This window comes from Aphelocoma coerulescens, chromosome 19 (genome assembly GCF_041296385.1).
Source record: "Aphelocoma coerulescens isolate FSJ_1873_10779 chromosome 19, UR_Acoe_1.0, whole genome shotgun sequence".
Lineage (NCBI taxonomy): Eukaryota > Metazoa > Chordata > Aves > Passeriformes > Corvidae > Aphelocoma > Aphelocoma coerulescens.
The window spans coordinates 5,852,673-5,865,575 of NC_091032.1; the positions used below are offsets into that span (position 1 = coordinate 5,852,673).

General features: G+C 40.6%; 1 protein-coding gene and 1 non-coding gene across 15 annotated transcripts in view; both read left to right on the forward strand.

The window, feature by feature from the left end:
* Positions 1 to 1,157: 1,157 nt before the first annotated feature.
* Positions 1,158 to 1,228, forward strand: TRNAG-GCC (transfer RNA glycine (anticodon GCC)). The gene has a single exon. It is a non-coding gene; the product is annotated as a tRNA-Gly (tRNA).
* A 48-nt stretch (positions 1,229 to 1,276) lies between these two features.
* The window catches only part of CRCP (CGRP receptor component), a 40,606-nt gene continuing 28,979 nt past the window's right edge, over positions 1,277 to 12,903 (forward strand). For 11 of the 14 annotated variants that reach the window (XR_011155951.1, XR_011155952.1, XR_011155953.1 and 8 more), the window contains exons 1-4: positions 1,280 to 1,441; positions 4,053 to 4,089; positions 5,708 to 5,806; positions 7,979 to 8,073. Coding sequence is in view for 8 of the 14 variants with exons in the window: in XM_069033692.1 (XP_068889793.1) it covers positions 1,434 to 1,441; positions 4,053 to 4,089; positions 5,708 to 5,806; positions 7,979 to 8,073 (239 nt within the window). In the remaining 6 variants the exon portion in view is untranslated. Of the gene's footprint in view, positions 1,442 to 2,566; positions 2,667 to 4,052; positions 4,090 to 5,707; positions 5,807 to 7,978; positions 8,074 to 8,370; positions 11,513 to 12,903 lie in introns of those variants that run through there. The other 3 variants (XM_069033694.1, XM_069033696.1, XR_011155956.1) reach the window with 3 other exon arrangements.

Genomic DNA, 12,903 nt, shown 5'->3' on the forward strand with positions numbered 1-12,903 from the left:
TGCAGGGTTTGGGATATGGCAGAGCAGTCACAGAGCTTTTGCTGTGCCAGTTTTGGCCAACTTACAAGGCCAGTTAATCCTGACATGAAAAAGGGCAGCATCCATTGCATCCTGTGCACTGAGTCACACCAGCAGCTCTCAGCCTGCCTTTGAAGACCTCTCTCCTGGCTTTTTTTTATTCCACAGGGCTCCACAATAAATGATTCTGAAGTATAAATGAATCCCTATCTTTACCACAATCCATGTGTGATGGAGTGCACGTGTCCACTGAAACTTTTTTAGGCGTTTTCAAATTAAAAGGGCTGAAAAGATTTTGCAGTTGGCTTTTAAAATTTGCCCAGCACTTCTATATCCAGTGGTGAAAGCTCCTGGAAAACTGGGAGCTGCTCCTTGCCCACTGCCCTGGCACTGAAGACTGTTCCTAAAGCACTGAAATTTGCTCACATTACTCTGAATTGATTTAGGATTTGCAGCACCCCAAGGGGAAGAAAAGGCTTAAAAGTGGGAGTGGAATTTTGTCTGGTTTGATTCTGGAGAAAAAAGTGGCTGGTGGGGTTTGTGCTGGAATTGCAAGGCAGAGGTTGGGGGGCACAAGTGACCCATTCAGTTCCCTAAATCCCTAAAAGGCTCTTAAATCCCTGCTGCAAGCAAGCAAATATATCTGTATGACACTCCTTAGGGAGTTAGTGGTGTTGTATTAGCATACAAAATTTTCCCCGAGAAATAATGTCAAAATTAAGGAATTAACGCTTCCCTGGCCAGATAATTTTCCTTGCTGTTGCCACTAGGATTTTCAGCTGTTTGCACTCTTTGAAGTATCACTGGTTTTATTGAGGATGAAAAGGGCTCTTGGTAAATTTAATAGCACATGGTCTACCGGGGAAAGAGTCACGGCGACGGCTGGGAAAGACACGATACTGACGAGTTTGATGGCTGCATATTCAAGCGCTTTGAAAGACTGTTGGAGCATTACCCGAGTACCTCAGCCTCGCAGTACTCCGCACAAGGTTAAAGATCTGATTTGAAAGGATTTCCGCGATACTGCTTTGCCTTTGTCACACTTAACAGCGGCTGATTGCCAATCTGTCAGACAAAAATTGATACCGTTTTCTGTCTAATGTACAAAGAGAGCCACGGGAAAGCCACTAACATCGCCGGCATTGGTGGTTCAGTGGTAGAATTCTCGCCTGCCACGCGGGAGGCCCGGGTTCGATTCCCGGCCAATGCAGCTGTTGTTTTTCCGTTTCTTTTTTTTTTTTTTTTTTCTCTCAGTTCCTTATTTCTCCTTCCTTTTCCGCTTCCGTTCCGGCCGCCAAATCCTCCTTCAGCTCCAGCGGGTCTCGCCGCGCTGTTCCTCCGCCGTGTCCCGCTGGGCTGCGGGTGCCCGGGAGTAGCGGGAGGATCCTCGGGGAGGCCGCGCCGGGGAGGACAAGATGGAGGTGTAAGGAAGGGCCTGAGGGGGAAACGCAGGGCACGGGCGGGCCTCGGAGCCACCCTGCGTGGGCACAGCGGGCCTGCAGGGCCGGGGGCGCATCTCTGTGGGGTTTGTGTGGGGTATATCTCTGTGAGGCGTGGGGGTACATCTATATGGGCGTGGGGTTTGTATAGGTATATCTGTGTGTGGTGTGAGGGGGGATACGTCCATGTGGGCCTGTGCGTGAGGGGTGTGAGGGTGCAATAAATCCGTGAGGGGTTTATTGCCCCCAGCAGTGAGTTCAGGCATTCTGGTCAATATCTGAGGGGTTTATTTTCTTTAAAACTCCAGCTGAAGCCGCTGTTGGGGCGAAAGGCGTCGTGGCTCGGCATGAATCCTGCTCTCATCCCCTCCTGTCCCCTCCTGCTCCCTCTGCCCTGGGAGAGGCAAAATGGGAATTTTTCTTTTCGGGGAGAGTTATTCCCGTGAGCTCTGTGCAGGAGCTGGAAATGCTGGAGAAGGAAAAACCTGAGGGGTTTGTGCCAGCGATTGCGAACACAGTAAGAGAGTCGGAATTTTGGCTGGTCGATATTTCAGAGCTGTTACACCAGGCAGCGTTTTGTGCTTTCCTACCACGTGTTTTGGGCACAAAACTATAGGATTTGACCTGTTTTGAAGCGTTAAAATCTCACGAGTTCTGTGGAGCTGGTTAAATTTCTAATTTTCTTTTAATTTTCATTGATCTAATGAATGGGGGCACTCATGGGATGTATCCCCCAAAGTCACGGAGCTCCTGCAGCCATGTAACCCAGGGATGCTTTGTTATCATTAAATCTTCTCTACTGTAAGATCTTCTCATATTAGTTTATTAGCTCTAAAAAGTATTCATACTTTTGGCAATACCATGAATTTTTTTTTTCCTTTCTGGTGAAGTCTTACTCTCATAAAAATTAAGTGAACTGTATAGCTGACTGCTTAAAATATACATTACAATTCATTGTTTAGAATTTCTTGTTTACTGACTGTAAAATTGGTAGCTGTGAGTCAGGACCGAAGGAAATTTTATTTCTACTGATACACAGAACTCCTTTAAACACAGGACTCCTTGAACATACCTTACAGTACCTTGCTGTGGAGTAAATTCCTTTGAATCACTACTGCAAAAGTTTATCAGTTTATAATTTTGGTATTTCAGCACAACAGAATTGTTGAAGATTTGAGACTGACTCATTGGCAGGAGTGAAAAAGAAAGGTATTTTTCTGAATGGCAAAGCGGTTTGGAATGAAAAAAGGAAAGCAGTTGTCTTAAATAATTTCATTCTTACCCTCAGCTTGATTCCGCAGCCTCATTTGCATGGCGATGTATTTATTCCATACGAGCCTTTCAGCCGAACAATTCCATATGTAATTCTCCCTATAGAATGTCTTTGATCCGTGGGGATTTCTGTAGGGCCCGGCTGAATGCAAACATTCTGAAGACTTGCATTTACCTAACAACAAAAGCTATATATGGTTTGTAAAACATGAATGAAAAACTAATGCGTGCCTGAGCTCACTTGCTGAAGTTTCACTCGGGTCAGCGAAATGGAAGTTGAAGTTCATCTCAGCGTATTTTAGAAGGTCCCTTTTCATTTAAAAACAATGATAGAACCTGTGGAAGTTTGTGGATGCATTTAGCATTTGAAAGTGATGAACGTGACAGTTCTATTCAGACGATTCACGGTGCTTAACAACACATTGTACCTTTTTTGTTCTTTTTTTTCTTTTTCCTAAGCTGCTGCACAGACCTGAGAAAGGCCTTTTTTTCCTTTTGTATGGAAACTTTCTGTTGTTGTGGCTACTGACTGCTCAGCAGAATGTGTTGTTCAGGGAATATAGGATGCTCTGTGGCAGTTTTTCTCCCTGTTTTTACTTTAAATATATAAATTTACAATATCCAGGAGGAATAGTCATGATGTGCTTGGATCTGCAGTCACCCTGCCAGCCTTGGATAAGGATTCTTGCTTAATTGGGACTGAGAAAGTGAAAAATGAGAAACTCAGCCTTGCCCTTCTAATATAGGAATAGGCACATAAAGGTGGAAAGAATAAATAAAGAGAAAATGCAATAAATTGGGGTCTTTTTAGTCAGTACAACACGTACAAATTAAAGCCCTATTTGTGTCTATACACACACATATGTCCATGGTACTAAAATATTGTGTGCTCTTGACTAATAAAGAAAATAGTGTGTATAATCTGAATTATTTCCCATCAGTCTTCATTTGAATAAAATCAGAGGCTTTTTTTCTAAGGAAGAAGCAAAGCAATTTGGTTTCAGTGTGTGAAATTGGATGAGTGAGTAAAATAGGGTGGCTGAGTGGAAGGAGTGTGTTGTACAAGTGTCTTATGATTTATGGGGCAAACTGTAAATATTTATGTCATAATTCAATATTTATGTCATAATTCTACTGACAGTATGGAAAAAAATATTTTCCAGAGGTGGCAGTTGTAGAATCACTAAAATAAGATGCCTTGGGGCTTTTACTTTTTTTTTTTTTTTTTAATTCTGTGTTCTTTTAGTGTCTGTGACTCAGCAAAGAAAAACTTCAAACCGTTTCATTTGGAACATAATTAACTCTTTTCATTTTTCCTTTTAGAAAAGATGCAAACGCTGCATTGCTGAGTAACTTTGAGGTAAGTTTGTCTTCCTTCTGGTTTTAAAGCAGCAATTAAAAGCTGTCATCAGTCCCTTGTATAATCTTTGGAAGCTGAAAACTGGCAGTGGCAATCAGCAAAACCTGCAGGGGATTTACTCCTCCTTGCATTTGCTTGGTTTTCAAGGAAAAAAAAAAGCTTTTGAAAGAAGATTTGGAAATGGTTTTGCTAGTAATGGGTACTGTGTTCCTGTATTGTGAGATTATTCCAAAGCAGGTGCTTTTCTCTCTCATTTTAAGGGAGGAAATGTTGTTTTAACTTGAGCCAGGTAATGGAAATATTTTGCTTTGCTGATTAATGTAATTTTTTAAGCAGTTTTAATAACCCACGTGGTTTTGTCTGTGTTATTGTATTGCTGAAGCTGGTTTTTATTGCAGCTGTTTCATTCTATTCTGCAATAAACCTCGAGGTGTTTTTATCCTGAGCTGCATCTGTCTGCAAACAGCAGAGCAGGCATCTGCTGGCTGTTAAATGGGCTTTAATGAGGACTTGGAGAGAACTCTCTTAAATTTCCTCTAAGATACAGATGATATCATGTCAGCCAGACTGGTGTTCAGTGCCTGGCTGTTAAAAACATGTGAAAAACGTAGCAAATATGGCTTTTCAGAGCACAGATTCCCCTCAGACTACTGCTACCTTTCCATTTACTCCACTTCCCAGTTGCCATTTCGCTGGCAAAGCCAACGTTCTGTAAATCAAGGTAATGCTTTGCACAGAGAGTTCCTTCCCTGCAGTTCTCGTGGGAGCTTGGAGTTGTCCTTTTGTGGTTGTTGTCAAAGCTCACAGCCTGAGTTTGGGATTTCAGCACTGGCAGGTGTTCCTTTCTCATAGGAAGTGCTGTGTGAAGCACTTGCAGGATCTGATTGTAGTTGTATTTCTCACTGTCTAGAAATGTTTGGGTTCTTATTTCTCTGGACTTGTCAGTTTATAATTCCCTTGGGGCTGGATCTTGAGTGCAGCCAGGTGAACATGAGGGGATGAACAGTGAGAAGTGCTCCGTTGCTTTGCTCTGGGTTTTGACTCTGGATATACTGCAAAGCCTGAAGCAAAACATCTGAAAAAGTTTCATTCATCTGTGTAAAACAGTCACAGCTTTTAAAAAACATTTTACATCCTTATTCATCACTCTGGAGCCAAAACATTTTTCATTTCAGTTGCTGGTCCATCCACCAAAACAGCCACCCATTTTTTGTTGGTTGGCTGATAGGATTTTTCCTGTTCTCTTTTTTTTTTATTTTTTATTTTATATAAAACATAACATTATTATATAATTATAATAATTAAATACTTATATTTTATGTATAAATTTTATATTTTATTATGTTTTATGGTTTATACTATATTATATATAACATTGTATATTATATAGGATAAAATCTAAATTATAAATATTTTATATTAATACAACATAATATAATATAATATAATATAATATAATAATAATATAATATAATATAATATAATATAATATATAACTTTTATATATTTATTTTCTATAAAATATAAAATATTTATTTTTTATTTTCATTTTCCTGTTGTCATATTTTTAGGTTAAATACTCTCAGCTGCTCTAAACCACTTTATTTTTTCTCTTTAGGTGTACCAGTTACTTACTGATCTCAAGCAGCAGCGTAAAGAGAGTGGCAAAACCAAGCAGAGCTCTGGGCAGCAGAATCTGAACACAATTATGTATGAGGTGAGTAGCACTGGGAAAGTCCTTTTACCCATTAGCTCAAGCTGCAATAATTCACATCCTCAGGGTTGTATATTTAATAATTTGGAATCAAATTTCCCCCAAATTTCAAATGTTTTATCTGCCACTTTTCTGTGCTCCCTTTGTTGAAGTTGTAGGGTAACTGTGCTGTCAGGGAAGAGTTCCCTGCTGTTATTAAAATCTATAAAAGAGTTTCAGATCCCTTGGTTTGCAACTGTTTGGTTTTGTTAGGATTTTTTCAGTTCTGAGTATTCCATCCTTTTAAGGCACAGGGCAGAACTCGCTGTCATCTGGTGAATTTATGGTATCACCTGATCTGATAATTAAGCTGATGATTTCAAAGCTGAGGCACAGATCACATGGTATTTTTTTATTAACAGAATTAATAATCCTGTCAATAGAAACGAATTAATCCCCAGCTAAAACAGATCATTTAAATTTTTTTTTTGATCCAAACAAACGCAAAACCACGCCTACAAATACCATCACTTGGATGCCAGGTTAGTAATAAACATCTCATCCCTTGCTAGGAAGGAATTGTAAAATTCTATAATACAAATACCAAAATTTAAAATATCCCAAATTAGCAACTTCCCAGAGCCTTGCAGTGAGACCCATTGTGTGTGTGCTGGAGAATTGTGTGAGCAGCACCGTGACTGACAGGCAGCTGAAAGCACTTTGCCTTTGCTTGCATGAGTAATTCTGTTGAGCACTGAAACTACTCATGTGGATAAGATCTGGCCTAGGCTTTGGTTTTGTTTTAGTTCTGGCTTTGTTTGAAAAAGGTACAGAGTTGTAATTCCTAAGCCTTGCGTTCAACAAAATAGGGGCTTACCAAAAATCTGAATTAAATCTTCATGGAGACTGACAGTCTCTTCCTGTACCTCTGGAAAACAGCTGAGGAAGATCCTGTAAGTAAAATTTATCAGGATGCACCTGAAATCTTTAATTGCTTTGTTATTCTATGTGTTAAATACCTATAGGAGGCTTGGGTGTGGAGCTGGGGTAAACTCTGGGTGTATTTTCTATGTTTGACTGAAAGAAAAGCAGAATTTCATCTTGCAGGATTGTTTCTGTGTTTCTTCACAAGCTCCCTGCAGACTTGGATCTGTTGGCACTGAAGTAACTCCAGAGGAGCTTTGTTCTTCTGTATATTTGGCATTTTCATCGATTTGAAATTGCCAAGAAAAGATGAACCTGGAAGAGAAATTACTCCTGTGAAATAATTATATTACATGACAATATAATAATTTCATTTCAGTCATTGGTGGTGAATTAACAACTTCATTTTATCTGAAAAGGTCAGACAGGGCTTATAGAAAGGAATAATAAATTATAATTATTTACAGCTCTTCATTTTGGGGTTTTATTCAAGCAACAATAAATACTCAGGAAGATTTTAAGCCACTTCCAGTGAAAACTCAGCTGTAAACTGGAATTTTTGTGCGTTTTTTTAAATCAACAGATTGATTTTTTTACTCAGGTCAGATTACATTGTCATGTAATTCCATTATCCACCTGCTCAATGTTGTTATTTTAAAGAAAGCAAATAAATGGAACACCTGCTGTCAAAGGCAGTTGAGGTTGGTGGGTGTTACATGTAAAAAATGGATCAAAGTTTAATTGTCTCAAGTCAGATAAACATTTTTAATAGCACAATATCCTTGCAGATTTCATAACAAGCCAATCTGCTTCTACCAACTTTAAATTGCCAAAAATACAGGTAAAGGATAAAAACAACCATAGATTAGAGAACTTAAAGAGAGATTTCTGGGCTGGCAGTGAGAATATCCCTGGCACTGAGCACATGAAAAGTTGGCAGAAGGGAATGTGGGTTTCAGGATGAATTGTGTTCAACTTTCCTTTGTGCTTTTAAAAGACAAAAGCCAAACAAGGAGCAAACCAAGGAAGCAAATGTCTGTCACAAACAGCAAGAGGATTTTTTTAGGAGACAAACCTAAAACTCACTCCTTTCCTGTCCTCTTCAACTTGGAATTTTGGGCTTTGTACAGCTCAGATAAAGTTGATTTCCAAACCTGAATTGATTTTTCCAATTTTTCCTCAATGCTGAGGAGACTTTTCAGAGTACTTGTTCCATACACAACTGGTAAAACAAGTGTGAAATAATACATATTTCCTCTCTGTCCCTTGCAGACTCTGAAGTACATTTCAAAAACACCCTGCAGGTACCAGAGTCCTGAGACTGTCAGAGAGTTCCTGGTAGCAATGAAAGACCATAAATTAACCAAGTAAGTGGAACTGTGCCTTTGAACAGAAGTAAAAACTCAATTAATGCTGAAAAACTGATCCCTGTGGACAGTGTGATCATCTGATTAATGGATTTTAAGTATTTTCTGCCGTTATTTAAATGCTTAGCCAAACATCTTTTCCTTTGCTCATGGATGAGTACTTCCATCTTTTCTTTATGTGCTGTTTGTCCAGGATCTCTGAGATCTACATTTCAATTATTTAAATATCGTATCAACCAACCTTCCCTCCTCCCCCAGCAGCTTCTAATGAAGCTGAACATCCACTTCTTATTTTAGGAAGTTCTGCCTGGAAAAGAAAAGATTTCCTTTGCAGTTACAAGATTCCAAGGGCTTCTTTCCTCTTTGGCAGTGGTGTGAGTGCCTGTTCTTGAAGCACATAATCCTCTTGAAGCTCTGCAGAGTGGGAGTGAAGCCTGATAGAAGCAGAAATGGAATCAGCTGGCCACTTGTTTGGATAGCTCTCATCACTCCTCTGGCTTTTAAAGCAGAAAAAACCCAATATTTAGCTGCTTCTAAATGACTCCTCCTTCACTTCAAAGGAGGAGTTTATGCTGGAGAGACAACTGAGAGTGGTTTTATTCCCTGCTGGGAGGACTCCCAAGGAGTTCATCCTCTAGGAAAGAGGCTTTTCATTCATTTGGCTGTGGCACAAAATGCACAGTGAGAGCATCTGGAGTGCTGCAGAGCAAGTTTTTACCCTGTCCAGAGCAGAGAAAGCAGATTGTCAGCTTTTTGTTAGACTTTCAGTGCCCCCTCTCTACAGAGTCACATCCAGCACAGCTCTGCTGCTGCTGCCTTTGCACACACAGGGATGCTGCTCCTTGGGAATTTTGTCCTGGCTGTTGGAATTGTGCTTGGAGTACTTTCTTTGCCTGGTCAGTTAAGTCAGTGTTTAATCCTCCTGTAGCTCATTTTATACAGCAGGATACTCGTTTCTGTAGTGGGCAAAGTATCCTAATTATTTTCTGGAGGTATTGGAGCATGGAGAAAAGAAAATACTCTGCAATAAAAATAGTAGAGGTGTAAGGAGGTGGTAATATGGCACTGAAAGTGTCTTAAAATTGGCAGCAAACTATTTCTTGAGTAGTAGTGAGCATCCTTCCCTTCTGATAATGTAAACCAGCCCTTTTTGAAGAGAAATAAGCAGTGTAGGAAGAACCAGCAGAAGGTTGTAGCACAGCAAAAAGGCAGAGTAGTATTTTTCAGAGGAGAAGGAACTGAATGATGTAGGTGTAAAACTCACATTAAAAATCAAAGGGTTTATTTTTGTTTAAAGCTCATTTCTAAACTTCTTTCAGGTAGAATTTGACCAGGACCTGAGGGTTAATTCTTAGTGTTACCACTTGAGGTACCTTGACTGCAACTGCTCCCCTGGATGGGATCTCCCAAGAGTGAAATACTAAAAAATTTCAGTCATAACAGAGAAACTTCCAGCTACAAATTCTCTGTCTCCCACAGTACTGATCACTTCTGTAGAAGATCTACCCAAATATTCACCTTCCCACACCTGCTTGTTCAGTGAGCTGCAAAGGTTGGAGTAGTTAGAACCTTTTAAATGAGCTTTTTGACTGCTTAATTTTTTATGGGTGCTCTGAGGTGCCTTTGGGTTTAGGTATCATCCTGTCTGTCCTTTTCCTGAGGCACTGAAGCAAGGGACTTATTCCCAAATCGTTTCTTGTGCATAGTGGCAGCAGGATGAGAGGGAAGAGCCAGCCCCTGCTGTAGGTGACAAATGTGCTCTTTTTATGACCTGGCAGAATTCAGATTTGTTCTGTGAGCATCCTGTACAACTTCTACTCTGTTAATCTCGCATCTGGCAAAGAACTTCCCAACTCTGCCACGTGCTTTGCAAAATAAAACCTACAATTGTTTAGTGTGATCCAGGCACTTCTTTTTCCTGATCTTTTCCATGCAGCCCCTTGAAGCCAGAAGTGCCAGGGCCCATCTGGCAGCCCCTTCACCCCAAACCACAGAGAGCACGTGGGGTGCAATTGCTCTTTAAAGCACTTCATGTTAAACCACTTAAAACAGTGATGCCTCCAAGGCAATTTGGAACGACCCTTCGGTTCCTAAGCAAGGTCATTTCAACACTGCTGCTCTTGTTAAATAAATGAGACACTAAAGGCTTTGATGGTTTCCATTCTGTGGGATGGAGGTGGTGTTTAGGGATTTCATTCCAGCTATCTGCCAGAGAGCTTTCTTCCCTTTGAGAGGAAAGATCTGCAGTGTTTGCTTTTCCAGGACCTTGCTTGCATGATCCCTGTAATGACCTTTCCTCCCACTAAGAGTAATGAACTCCAGCCTCTCTTTGCTGCTTCCTTTCTGGGTAAGGCACCCCAAACCGTGCTCTCTGAGCTGGTCAGACACTGTCTCTGCAGGTAGCTGATTAGATTTAAGATATATTTGTGTTAATTGGGGTCTGTCCTCAGACAAAGCAGGGTCAGAAACGCCCCACACCCCCTGCTGCTTCCCTGCCCTTTAAATTCCTTGTCATGAGTCCACCTCTAGTCAGAGGGGAAACAATTAAGCAGCGTGTTGGTGTTCTTAATTAGGCTCAGCCTATTTCCTAAGCCGGGGGCTTTGGAGATCAGAAGGATTTGCAGCTCCGCCTGTGGGCTGTGACATTCCCTGCTCAGCCTGTGATTGCTGCCCTCAGCACTAGGTTGTGCTCGTGGATGGGAGAATCCCCAGCTGGGAAGAGAGAGCAGCCAGGGAAACAGCGGGAATTGAGGCACAGCAGAGCTTTGAATCAAGGGAATTCTTATTTTTCCTTCCACAACCCTGCAGGATGTCAGGCTGCACGTGGTGTCCCTGCTCCAGTGAGAGGGCTGATAATAAAATACTGGGAAATCCTGCAGTTCCTGGAAAATCACCTCAACTCCTTCTGTTCTCACTGATGTTTGCCACTCAAAATACCAGGTTAACAGAGCAGCATCCATTTAGTGATGGATTTGTCTCATTAGTATTCCAGACACAAAAAAAAAGCTTCCTAAAAAGCAGATTTTAAAAATAAACACCAGTGTGTGCAAACAAATCTTCCAGAGTCATTTCAGAGAGCTGCCTGCTAAATGGAGCAAATTCAAAGCCATCTAAAGAGATATTTCACTGATACAAATAAGGTGTGGTAAAAGAGCTTTCCCCATAATTTTTCATCATTATTTTGGTAATATTGAAACTGTAGAACTGAGAAATTTTTAGAGCTAAAGCTCTGAACCCACATAATGAATTTTATTATTACCTTGTTGAGGCCTCAAGCTTTGGCTAAAGCTCCAGTTCAGTGAGCCATGTTGTACTTGGAAATAGAGTTTGCCACTAGCAGCTAATTTTCCAGTTTTAGAGCCTGGAATGGCTTCATATTTTGTAAGATATAGTGAATTGCATTGCATGAAAAGAACATTTATTAAGCTGGAGCTCTGTAATTATGGTTAAATTAAAAAAAATAAAATACTTGTTCTCCTTCCTGTTACTGATATCCTATCTTGGATCTAATTTTGGAATGACCAAATTTCCAATCACTGCATATTATTATAAATTTTTAAAAACTGGACAGGAACATTGCCCTTTTTGTCTTGAAATCAACACAGTTGAGGAAGTGTTGAGCTGAAAATCTTCAGTGCTTTTAGAAAGTATTTTCCCTCATGACTGCCAAGAACTACAACAGACACAAACCTCTGCAATATTAAAAGCTGAAGGATTTGCTTTGTAATTTTTGTCTCCTCCAGAGCTTTCAAAATGAATATTTGACAGCAAGTCAGGATGGTGCTCATTGAACAACAGCATCATTTAAGAGATTTTAAAAAGATTATTCCAGCTTTTCCAGTGGGAATCCCTGTGGAGATTCACAGCACCCACTGTGATTTCCCACTTTGGGAAAATCCTCCCTCAGCCAGACCCCGTGCTCAGGATTCAGACATCAAACACGAGTTGCCATGGTTGATTCAGGACTATGGGATTTATATTTCCAGCAGGAATAAACCCCCTGCTTATGTGTCCAGCTGTTACTTCATGGTTTTCCTAGCAACTCTCAAACATCCATTCCTGGGGATAAATTTGCCTCTGCACAGATGTTTGAAGGGTTTTTTTAGCTCTCAGTGCTGGATCTTGGCACTGTTCTCTCCTTACCCAGACCTCTTGCTGGAAAAACACTCTGGGAGTTCAGTAGATTAAAAAATGGGCAATACCAACACACCTATGAGATTTTGGTTAAAATATAAACTGCCAAAATTTGCTCAGTGCTGATAGAAAATGGTGCATTTTGTCTGAATTTCCACAAGAGCATGGAACTATTTGTGTTATTTTAAAGAATGGATGTATCAATGTAGGGAATGTGCTGTCTATTCTGTCTGCTCTGATGTGATCTTGAACACAACCCACTGGAGGTTTTTGTCTTGCAGATCTGTTTTTTAGGATTTTTAGGATGTAACTCAACATCTTCACCTCCTCCAACACTCTCCCCTCATACAGACCTCAGCCTCGTTTTCCTCCCCTGTAACAGCACACATTTTTGTCCCCAGGAGCCTGAGCTTTGTGTGTGTCCCCAAACCTATCCAGAGTGTTTTTCCCTCAGCTGGAAAAGCTGCTCTTGGCTCCAGCTGAGTCTCAGAGGTGCAGGATGTGGGCTGCAGGCTCAGCCCTACAGCAGTAATTGCCATTTTGGGATTTCTCACCAGGCAGGTCCTGTACAAGTCTGCAGCATGGACCATTAACTCTGATTAGTGGAATCTTGTTTTTATGTGAGAAAATTGCTTTCAACTGTCATTCATCTTTTGGATGGATTCTTCTCTTGAATGAGCAGCTTTCGTGTTCCAA